The sequence below is a fragment of the Lingula anatina genome, chromosome 1 (assembly GCF_051362555.1).
Source record: "Lingula anatina isolate TDL-2025a chromosome 1, LinAna3.0, whole genome shotgun sequence".
Lineage (NCBI taxonomy): Eukaryota > Metazoa > Brachiopoda > Lingulata > Lingulida > Lingulidae > Lingula > Lingula anatina.
The window spans coordinates 52,906,779-52,918,453 of NC_141767.1; the positions used below are offsets into that span (position 1 = coordinate 52,906,779).

The 11,675-nt window shown below is 35.4% G+C and overlaps 2 protein-coding genes across 2 annotated transcripts; one reads left to right on the top strand and one right to left on the bottom strand.

Moving 5' to 3' along the window:
* Nucleotides 1-574: 574 nt before the first annotated feature.
* LOC106163882 (uncharacterized) lies at nt 575-5,588 on the top strand. The gene is made up of 8 exons (XM_013541595.2): nt 575-656; nt 1,014-1,140; nt 1,520-1,609; nt 1,924-2,073; nt 3,466-3,603; nt 3,855-4,232; nt 4,426-4,515; nt 4,772-5,588. Exons 2-8 carry the CDS (start codon nt 1,037-1,039, stop codon nt 5,160-5,162), a joined length of 1,341 nt encoding a protein of 446 aa, XP_013397049.2. The 5' UTR covers nt 575-656; nt 1,014-1,036; the 3' UTR covers nt 5,163-5,588.
* A 279-nt stretch (nt 5,589-5,867) lies between these two features.
* LOC106163883 (BTB/POZ domain-containing protein 6) lies at nt 5,868-11,594 on the bottom strand. The gene is made up of 4 exons (XM_013541596.2): nt 11,319-11,594; nt 10,863-10,948; nt 7,700-7,897; nt 5,868-7,469 (listed from the first exon to the last, which is right to left on the bottom strand). Exons 2-4 carry the CDS (start codon nt 10,916-10,918, stop codon nt 6,401-6,403), a joined length of 1,323 nt encoding a protein of 440 aa, XP_013397050.2. The 5' UTR covers nt 10,919-10,948; nt 11,319-11,594; the 3' UTR covers nt 5,868-6,400.
* Between the last annotated feature and the right edge of the window lie 81 nt (nt 11,595-11,675).

The window sequence follows — 11,675 nt, forward strand, 5'->3', positions numbered from 1 at the left end:
ACGAGTTCTCAATAAGACATTGCGGATTTAATAAATTGCGCCCTCTGTCGCCAGAGAGAAACATAGTGTCGCTTAGTATCGAGTGCGGGGGTGAGGAATTCCGCATCCATCACAAAAAGGTGGTCAATCAAAAGTAAAAAAATGTGATTAACGCTTTTCACTCTCTCTCTCTCTCTCTCTCTCTCTCTCTCTCTCTCTCTCGCCCAGACACGCACACACACACACACACACACACACGTGCACGCACGCGCTTCTTTATACCAGTTGTCTCTCCAAAAGTCTTCCAAAACCAAACACAGCCTCACACTCCGCCCCGATCCTGAACATTTTTAAACTTCGTGTTTCCACTTCTTTCCACACTATTGATAGCACTTAACAAGGTTTGGATCACACGTAATATTTATATGCACGAACTTTGTTAACTTTGCAATACACATTTAATAATTTTTCGAGAACACTAAGGTGGACAATATCCCTCGCTTAATTTTCATGAACTTTACTCTTCCCTTGCTCATTAAGATATATTGACATTACACTGTGACAATATTTGAAATAATCTTGTCACATTTATTAGAATTACAAAGGCAATATAAAAGAGAGGGTATGCTCGATCGTTACTGGTCCTCTGAGCAATAAACCAACCAAGAACTAGAAAGGTGAGGATTTTATGAATAGTTTATCACAGAGAGGTACTTTTTCATTCCCGTTTATCAGTTTATAGTTCACTAACTATAAGATAAAACAGTTCGTCCAGCAAATTTAAGTGTCATTTACACAATTATATGGGTTTCTTAGGAGCACTCTTTGATCGTTAATAGTGCTGATCAATTATAGTTAATATTTTCTAATAGGAGAGGACTAAGGTTTCAAAGACAAAGAGACTAATTTAGACGAATTATGGTTCATATTCTGCGAGCGTCGTGATAGAAAATTTCACAAGGCCATTACATCCTAGGCAGTAATGGCCATCTATTATTCCGACATTATAAATATTCTTCATTTTCCAAATTTAGGACATAAATAGAAAACTGGGAAAATGTTGCCAGAATGGAGAAGTTTAGCTCACTGGGGTATGACTATTGTATTTTTCCATATCCTTGTTCTGAATCTAACAGGTGCCTCAAAACTGGAAGCCCTCAGGTGAGTTGTGTCATTTTAAAAGTCAGGATACATTAGAAAACTAATTACAGAAAATGTTGTGAACAGTTACATACATTCCAGAGTAAGCAGAACTCGCAGAAAGAAAATCAGGTATTATTGCAAAACGCTGGGACGAAAGGTTATTTTGTTTAAATGACGTTTTCTTGGTCAAATGAACAAAAAATTGTAAATGAAAACATATATTTTGTGTCCTTTAGTGTTGATAAATGAGCTTGCCAGTGTCATGAAGGACCGCAGGTCTGGAAGTCTATTTATGATGTTGTCGGTCGACTGCAGTCAGTATGATGATGATGATGATTAGTATTGATACATTCATTGATTTGGGCCTTTGGAAAATTGTCTGTTTTACATTCTTTAGAAGTATTAGAAACCTAAAACGCCAACGCAGCCAATTTTCTGAAATGAAGCGAGTATTAGAAGAAATCGACGCCGATTTATTGAAGCAACAGTAAGTATATCGAAACGATTTATTTTTGTGACACTCTTTGGTAGGGCCTATGTAACAATGAGCGCTTCTTCAGCGCATTGTTTACCCTTGGGCTTTTCTGCTGTTTTCATTTCTTCAAATAATTGCCCATACAATGTATTTCATATGAATCATATGGTGTCGTAATTCATTTTTTTGGTATAAATTTGAGTTTCAAGGTTGAAATTCACACGAATATTTGATAATAATATAGAACATTACGGATTACAGAAGAAAATGTCTTCTCGTATGGTATTTGTAAAGGTTTGAGTACAGCACAGCGTGTATATTTTCAGGAAACGGACATGTGCACTGAACGGGGGCATGAGCACTTTCTGTTTTGGAGAAAACATCCATGATAAAATGAACGCATATGAGTATTTGGGTAGCCACAAGAGTCCTGGCAGAAGAACCATCAGATCCACAGGAGATCTTCATGCTTGGCGGTAAGTTTTATATTTGGATTTCATCTGTTTTCTATAGGCTACCATACAAGTGTTTGCTCAAGTGTTGACTTACTGAAAGAATGGAAACCCCAACCAAGCCCTCTAAATGTGCCATTTGGATATGCAGCTTTTTTCAAGCAGTAATTTTATGTATATGGCTTTTCTTCATTTATTAAACGGAGACAATTTAAAAAAAAATTTTTTTAATACTGTAGACATTTCTTTTTATAGATTTGCAATTGAATTAGTTCTCACTTAAGGTATACAATATAGCACTTTCCGCACTCTTTTTAATCACTTTAGCACCACCGATGACGCATTTGCTGCAAATGCCTTGCGAAAAAATCTTAACAAAATTCTTTTCACGTCATTAATTGCTAGATGAACATAAGCATGTGTTAACATGGCGCAAAAACTTTTTTCTGGAAATATCAGATCACAGATTACTGCAACTCAAGGACCATACAATGTGTTTGACCAGACAATCAACTTGTCATTTGAGTGCAAATTTGTTATGAAATGAAGTTGATATGGTGTCTACCTTTCACATTCCAATGTTGTGGGTTCACAAAATAGCTGTCTCGCGTTCTCAGAAACTGCACTGTAATGAAGTTAAGTTTGACGTTGTCCGTTGCATGGCAAGATTACTTTTCCCGTGATAAGATTACTTAATGATTTTAATAAATACAACGCATCGCTGGTTCAACAGCTTTCATGATCATCGATCATTTCAGAACCACACAATAGCGTTTTAAAGGAAGAAGGCCTACTTCTTAACAGGAAAATATCACGCTCCTGCCTCTTATATTTTGGCTTTGATAAATGATATTTGATATTTTTTTCCCTCTGTTGAAGGCGAAAGTCGAATTTGCAAGATTTAGATAATATAACATAAAAGTTTACATATATATATATAGCATTGGTAAAAGCAACAATCAAACACCCATTGTCAGAGACATCACATTGAGTCTTTATGACATCGCTTAACAACCAAAATAAACAAACAAGATGCAATGAAACCGGTCGGGGCAAAATAACTGCTCTTCTTTATGTCTTTTTATCATATATATATATATATATATATATATAATTATAACAAATTAATATTATAATGTTCACTCAGATGAATATATGTTATGCCATATCCTCGTCATTTAAGGCTTATCTATTTAGATTTACCATCGAGCCTTTGTCTTCCAATTTGATTTGGCACCAAAAAGACAAGATCATACTTATAATATACGATAAATTCCTAACGTCTTCATCGAACAAATACATAAGAGTGGTTGTAGCGCATGCAGATCACGCTTATATCAAATGGCACCTTTCAAATTTAGTTAATTTCAGCAAGTCTGGTTAATTTTTTTTTTTTTTTTTTTTTTTGGTTTTCAGAAAACGAACCTGCAGCGTGAATGGAGGCATGAACCCATTTTGCCTCATCTCCGACCTTGACGCCAAGCTTAACGCCCAAGAGAAACTTGGCAGCAAATTCGGACCTGGTAAAAAACGTGACAGTAAACCGAAATCAAGGTAATAACACAGTCATTTTCATGAGATCTCTAAATTATTTAAAGCATAGCTCTAGTCATCTGAACATAGGGTCTTAGCCTAATCTGACCGATTACTGACAGACAACGATATTTTACAGCGGTATAAATCGAGAGAGTATTATCTTATAAAGCTTAACTTCCATATTGAAAACTTCTTAGTTTTAAATTATAAGTGTTAATATTCCTGCATTGAGACTTTCAAGTCGATATTGAAACTGTATTTTTCCACAGGAAAAGGCGTTCCATTTACTGGACTGGACCATGTCCATCAGGAACGGGCACCTGCAGTTATCCACTGGTCCCCGCCAGCCAACCGTCCCCGTCCATAGGGAATACTGGCAACATGTATGGAGTAAACACTGGCTTAGGTAAACCCAATTTTGGAGGGTTTGGTGAACCATTTAAGAGAGCCCAATCAAACAGTAACTTTTATCTTACTGATGAAAACCCCTACGCCTTCTACAAGAGAGGCAATCCAGCTGACATGGACAGGTTCTACTTCAATGATGACGAGTCCATGTCCAACTTTTACAAGAGAGATGGCGAAGATGGAGAATTTGATATGTTTGTTCAGGGAGAAGACGTCGGTCTCGGAGAGGATTCCGAAAGGTATTTTTTCTTCACTTTTACAAATTTTCTATCGTTTTCCTTTCATACATGTAAATCTTACCATTATCTGAGCACTGTAAATGTTAAAACGATTTTTTTTGCTATAGTATCATTTTTAGTACATGTCAACCAGTTGAAATTGATAGTTGACATTGTGACATAATTACCAAAAACCCTCTTTACATTATTTCAGCGTTCTTCGCAGTATAGCGAGAAAGAGAAGTGGAATCTCGTCCTTGAAGCGTCTGCTAAGCAACTTGGATGCACGCCTTCATAAACAACAGTAAGTTGCAACCATTTAGCTTTTAATAGTTAGCGAGATTTCTTATTTAGACAGTTAAAGAAGCAAAAATAATGAAAAAAATGTGTTCAATAAGAGCAATGCAAAAATTCATGAATAAGTGTTATATCCCTTTTCAATCATATGCTTTATAAGATCAAGGTACAGCTTCAAAAGTTACACTGATGTCTCCAAAAATAAAATCACCATTAATAAAAAGAAAACTTCATGCCTCACTTTATCATGTTACCGACTCCAGGAAACGCGCCTGTCTCATGAATCTGGGCCACTCTTGTGACGTGGAGAGTGCAGCGGCAGCAGCCGACACTTGGAAGTACCTGAACTCCGTCCACAGCCCAGGAAGGCGGCGCCGGGACACAAGGGCGGCCAATAAAGATCGCAACACCGACGAAGCTGACGATAAAAGGGAGGTAACAGATGACAACTCAGCCGACGAAGAGAAGCGCGAAGAGGAGACGGCAGCTTCTGATGAATCCAAGGCGGACAAACGCGAAGAGGGTGTCAAACAAAAAGGTGGAAGCTTCTACAGTTTTTATCCATCCCGACGTAGTGAGGACTGGCAAAGTTCTGACGGTGACGACGCTTCCCGGTTTTATTCCAAGTTTTACAAACTGGTTCCATTCTATTAAAATATCTCGTCACGAAACTAGATACAGTAGCTTATTACTTGTTAATGGTGGGTTAGAGGACTTTTATCATGCATTGCAAGTTGTGGCTCACTCATGCAACCTGTAAGCCCTGGAGCTATCTAGCGCTGCGTCCAACAGTGAGTTAATATGGCTTTGTATTTGATTCGTTCTAAACAAAAATCAAATTTTATTTGTAGATTGTCTTAAAGGCGGAGCACAAAAATGCCAGACCAAAAGCTATTTGCAACTTGACAATGCTGAAAACAGATGGATTTGATATTTGCAAATAAGGTATGGTAGAAGTAACCGCTTCGTTATGTGCAATAATTTTTGCGCAGTCCAAAATATTCATTGATTGCGCGACTGTAAATTACTGAAATAATTGGATAAATAAGGTTTAATAAATCTCTTACAATAAGGTAATAATTTTGATGTTTTTTTTTTATTTTTTGCTCAATTATAAATCCATATTTTTAAATAGAATGGTTTCAGATATGGTTCAACCTTAAAGCTAGGTTCTATGGCACACTTATCTATCACAGCACAGCAGTGTTGAACAGTAAAAAACATTAAGTGTATATCTCAGTGCATATATTACTTAACAATAACTCTTATAACACTATCAAATAACTGAACAATAAAATGTAAAGATATGTTACACACAGTGCACACTCCAAGATAAACTATAAAATACAAAACATGAAATATTTGCTAAAAATGTAATTAAAAATCAGTATATAAAATATGAACAATCAAATTATCAAAATCATACAACAGGTTATGAGATACACAGAAATATCCAGAAGTATTTTTCAACAAAGGCTTCAGATTTTACTAGAACTGTAACATTTTCTTCACCAGGACCATTTCATTTATGAAAATCTAGTCCAAATTCATGCAACACCAATATGGCAGCTTAATCATGTGACATTTCCTGATTTTCATATGACCTGCAACAACTAAATTCTAGAATGTCTACTTTGCTGTTTTGCAGAATTTAAACTGTAGTGGATGAAAGAAATGTGGCACAGAAAGAGTTGAAAATAAAAAACATGATTTAAGAATATATCGCAAAAATTATTTCAATCAAGACAACATAATAAGTTATAAATACCAAAAAAAACTTACATCTATGCTAGTGATCATCTTGGGTCTTGAAGCAAATAAAACATTAAACTTGCTGTCTCTCATCTCTAATTTCGAGGCAAGATGGGGTAATTGTTAATTTATAATTTCATTTACCCATCTTTTTCTCGCAGTTCTGCAAAATACAACTCAGGAATTTGTCCCTCTTCAACATCTGTTGAATTGGTACTTCTTGAAGTGCTTGCAAATTCAAAGGATGCATTCCCAGATTTGACAAATTTGAGGCCATCATAGCCCTTCCTTGTTGGTAATCCGTTTATTACCACACTAAGTATATACCATACATTAGCCTCTAACTCCACCCCAGCCATTCCCATATCAAACTGATATATATCACTCTTCATCTTCACCTTGCATATATCTTGTCGATCATAAAGACAAAGTCCATTCAAATCTGATATTTGAAGTTTCACATTATATTCGGTGGACAAGCCTTTTTCTTCAGGCCCATATAAACCAACCCCATAGAGCAATATATTTGTATCACAGCAAAACACTATTGCATCAGTTTCCCTACCATTAACCACCCATCCTGATTCTGAATTTCTAAACCGTTTACATTTCTGCAGTTTGGAGTTTTCCTGCTTAGGCAAGCACCTCCTGCTGGTTGGAAAAGGGACATTAACTCGATTGCCAGTAATCAAATAATCAAGAACTTCCTTTGATTCTTCTTCCCGGAGGATTCCCTTTTGAACCACTTTGGAGTTGAAAAACTGTACACTTAGTAATGGAAAACGTATAAGATACAAACAATTCCCTAGTACCAATCTAAAATTAGTTCCAATGAGCTCTAAATCCTGTCTTTTGCATTCTGATTCTGCCCAATGGCAGCATGCTTCATATACACCTGACTCTGGACTACGCAGAGTATCTCGACTTAAAATAAGGGTCAAAGTTTCTTGCTTGATATGTAAAAATGACTCACACTTCAACACTGTTTCTGTATTGATATCTATATACTGCAGGCACTTGTCTAGGAGATCAGCCTCTCCAAATGACAAACTTTGTTCCAGTATTGTGCAGACATTTTCATCGTCCATGCTCTCTTGCAAGTAACCCTGACAATGGCGAATCAGTCCTGATAAGAGGTACTTCTTGGCTGCATATAATACCGCCATTACATTGAGAGGGGTAATATTGCACTCTTCAAAATAAATATACCTGAAAATGGAAAGGGCAAGTTATTTCTTGCTGCAAAGTGCCTTTGCTCCCTGATGTGATTGTCCTTTACATATATTACTGGCATTTTCACTGTGGTCAGATTTAGATGAAAATATTTCATGGAAACCAGACCATTACCCTGAACTGTTTTCATTGCATTGCTTGTGCACTAATGGAAATGTGTTGTACCTGTGTTTTGTATGGCAAACAAAACAGAGAAAATACATTACCTGAGTACAACCATAAAGCTTTCCTTATCTAGTTCTGGGACAACAATTTCTGGTTGCTTTTCTGCCAGTGTTCCATAGAACATTGTAAAGAACACGGAACTTCTACTGACCAGCATATACTTGTGTGCTGGAATAGGCTCCTGCTCCTCTCCCACTATAAAACTCACATCAGAAGCAATGCCCTTCTCCAACATGTACCTGAATAACACATAAAAATATTTATAATGGTGTAAAGTAAATTAGAAATTAAGTGTTATAACTGGATTTAAAAGAAATGGTCCAGTGGTAAAATGAATATCATGGGAGAGCATTTCAAGTTTTTTAAGGACAATAACTTACAGGAATTCTATACTGACCTGATCAGATCAGAAAATGTCCTAAAGTCATATTTTTATAACTAAATATCCTACCAAATTTACTTACTTTTCCCAATTCAGACTCTAAAATAGTAAAACCCCTCAAATAAAAGCACCTGATGTTGACATTTCCTTATGAAATTCCAGGAAGACATGAAGGTCCAAATGAACCCTGATTCATTTAAAATGAAGTTTTCTTAACATTACAAAACATGAATGTCAAGTGAAGGGATGGGCTGAGCCATATTTCACAAGTAGACCATTTGTCAAGTAAATCCTGCATGGAATAACTTAACAAACAAAATGAATGTTTTTTACATGACTGTTGTTTACTAGTGAGCAAATACCTAAGCTTAGCAAGGTGATTGTTGCAGTGCGCAAGGGTAAAATGCTCTGATTAATTAATAAAAATATACTATATTTGTTTGAAAATACCCTTAAGGCATTTTAATGTCTAAAACCTAGCAAAGCTACCTGTCTGTAACTATTCAAACCTTAAAAATGATAAACTAATCAAATTAAAGTACCTGATGTTGATATTCCTTTCTTAAAATAATATTATAATTAATTTTGAACAAATTAAATTAATTAGAATAAGTACAAAACATAAGGGACACTGGTCAAGCACTGATTTGTGAGTAGGAAAAGATTGAATGTATAGAATTAGACTTGGCACAAAAACCCTGCAGAGGATACCTCTAAACATGATTAATTAGCTATAGCTGATATTCATTGAATCATATTGGTCAAAGCTGAGCAAACATTAGACTATTATATCACTGGCCAATGCTTAATCACTGCTTTTCCTTTTGAATTTGGATAAACTAAACAATAACAGAGCAGAACATACAAGTCCACCAATTCAAAATTGATTGGATTTTGGAAGTCAAAAGCCACTTTCAACCGATAAAATAGCCAGGATACAAAGGCATAAACATTTCATTTCTGAAGTGTTATGCAAGATCCCTGTAGTAAATATTTCAGGGAATATAAGTGCAAGCTTGGGTTTGTCAAGTCCAACTATCTTCAAATATTTTAGTTTGTGGGCCATCTTACTTTATGCTTATACATCTGTACAACTTTTCCCCACTTCCAATTAGCCAACACGGTTAATAAGCTTTAAGATAAGGAACAATAACTCTCTTTTTTCTAAGGCCACACTTTTTTATTTTTATGGATGACATCCTCTGAGTACCCCAAAATCGGTGCGAGAGGGCGAAAAAAAAAAAAAACAGTCCAAAAAAAAAAAACTGCTTAAGTAAAGGAATGCTGTCAGTACACAGCTGGAAACACAAATTTAACCACAGAAACACGTATCAAACTAACAATATGTCTTTATCCATGCTCTCAAAATATTAAAGCATTGTGAATACGTCGTAGAAATGTAAAAAAAGTCATGAATTGATATACTTCATATTACCAAATCTATTTAAGGTTATTTCATGCATTCATTTGGTATAGCAATCAATAAAACAAATATCAATCAAACAGTGTGTCTTTATTTGTATTCTCAGAATATTAAAACATTTTGAACACTTCACAGAAATGTTTAAAAAATGATGCAAAGAATGCTTAATACTACCAAATCTATTAAAGGTCATTTCAGACGATGCCATTTTGTCAACTTCAACTCACACGAAGCAGCTAAACTGTCAGGTGGCCTGTCCGACCTTCAGCCCACCAAATACCTCGACGCCCTTGTTGACCCTTTTTTCGCTACAGAAAACCTGGTATTAATGTGCTGCTTTATACAGAATGTCACAGAAATGTTTCGGCCGCCGCCAGCCTTTCGCACAATTGTAAAAAGGTGATATCTCCATGCCTTATATCAATGGCATACCAATCCAAAACGATGGCGCCCGTTCTCTTTATGACTTTTATTGTTGTGTAATTTGAAAGTAATCCTAGAGATGAATTTGACAGCAAAGTAGCCGCATTTCCACGTGGCGAAAATACGCATGCGCAGAAAGCTCATTTCCTTGCAAATTCAATAACAACGTTTGCGACAACCGACTTCGTTGGGGGCTGGGGGGGTTTTTTTTTTTTTTTTTTTTTTTGGAGAACGGGCGAAAATCCGTGCGAGCGCAGGATGTCATCCATAAAATTAAAAAAGTGTGGCCTAAAGGATATAAAAAACAGGTAAGGACAGAAATTCTGAAAATATAAACAAGAAGAAAATTGTGCACTGATCAGCATACATTCATTGGTGTGATGAATGTACATTTTCTTGGAAATATAAGAAATGCCTCACAATACAAAAATATATGCAGATTGCCAAAATAGGTACATCTCAGATAAGACATGTATTCTTCTGATAATCACCAAATTCAATTAGGCTTCCTTCATTTTTTTTTTTTTTCAAAAATTGATAAGGTATGATACCTCAGAAGGTATGATGTTGATGACAATTTCTTCAATGTGGAGCAGTTATTTGTATGACTGTCACAGTGAATCTCATGAATCTAACATTAAAATCATTTTTATGAGTCAACACCTCCTTCCTTTTACTAGTATTTCCCTTGAAGTTTTAATAATCTCTAAATTCATTTATATCATTTAATGTTTTTTTAATCAGAACTTTGCAGAATATACTCAAAATTTGCTGCTTTTCATTTTTGTTAATTGCCAGATGTACCTTTTTTACCAGATGTACTGGGTACCTATAATATTTTGGCATAACATACCAGTATGTACAGGGTAGTACTTGTACAAGCCCTGAGCATGTTTCAAAAAGGAGTTCTGAAGAAAAAATGGTCTGTTGAATGCAGAACTGAGAAAGTTACAAATTTCTTTATATCCATACCAACCTATTGCATTCCAGGATGCCACAGTTTTTCCTCCAATCATCTGGTGTTGAATCCATGCCTACTAATTGTTTATTCCCAAAGTGAAACTGAAAATCATCAAATCAAGTTACTAGTAGAAAATGAACTACTGTAAATATGAAACATAAGTTACATGTATATAATTTTATATTGATATCATACAATTCACAGAAATTATTTGGTCAGAATAATATCTATTATATAAAAATTCTTTACTGATAACTCTGTTATTCTATAAATTGAAACACACGGTCAATTTCTGCACAACATCTACCAAGATACTGGTAAATAATTACATGCAATGTGGTAAACAAATGCAAAAAATCTGCCATCAAACGTTGATCACATTTTACTTATATATCAAGAATTACTTAAAGTAGGCTTAATTGTATCTATAGGTATATATAACGTCCTACAAGTTACTTAAGTTTACTGTACCTGTGAAACTTCCCGACTTTCTTTTCTACACGTAAAGTACAGTACTCTACAGGTCAAAATATCTCACATTTCAGCTGCCCTCGTTCTACTTGATTTCAATGCATGTGTGTGACCAAACTTTTACAAATATAAGTTTAAGTTCCATCGTTTGATTAAACACCCCAGTGCATATCTAAACACTGCGAGGACTGGGATTGTTTTCTGGCTTTTTGACGATCACTACAGCGGTACATTGTCAATAAACACTCTCCATTCAAGGCCTCGTTTTGGATAGTGTTGTTAATTAGGTGAAATGATTTCATAGTGAGGTTTCTGTAACAAATTCCTGAACCGTTGATTTATGGAAATATTGAATTT

What these genes read in the sequence shown, in the direction of transcription:
- LOC106163883 (XM_013541596.2), bottom strand. Translation starts at nt 10,918, where the DNA reads ATGGATTCAACACCAGATGATTGGAGGAAAAACTGTGGCATCCTGGAA. An exon ending in GGCATCCTGGAATGCAATAG is followed by an intron (nt 7,898 to 10,862) that starts GTTGGTATGGAT and finishes TGTGTTATTCAG; the next exon opens with GTACATGTTGGAGAAGGGCA. An exon ending in AGCTTTATGGTTGTACTCAG is followed by an intron (nt 7,470 to 7,699) that starts GTAATGTATTTT and finishes TTCCATTTTCAG; the next exon opens with GTATATTTATTTTGAAGAGT.
- LOC106163882 (XM_013541595.2), top strand. Translation starts at nt 1,037, where the DNA reads ATGTTGCCAGAATGGAGAAGTTTAGCTCACTGGGGTATGACTATTGTA. An exon ending in GGAGATCTTCATGCTTGGCG is followed by an intron (nt 2,074 to 3,465) that starts GTAAGTTTTATA and finishes TTTGGTTTTCAG; the next exon opens with AAAACGAACCTGCAGCGTGA. An exon ending in CTCGGAGAGGATTCCGAAAG is followed by an intron (nt 4,233 to 4,425) that starts GTATTTTTTCTT and finishes ACATTATTTCAG; the next exon opens with CGTTCTTCGCAGTATAGCGA.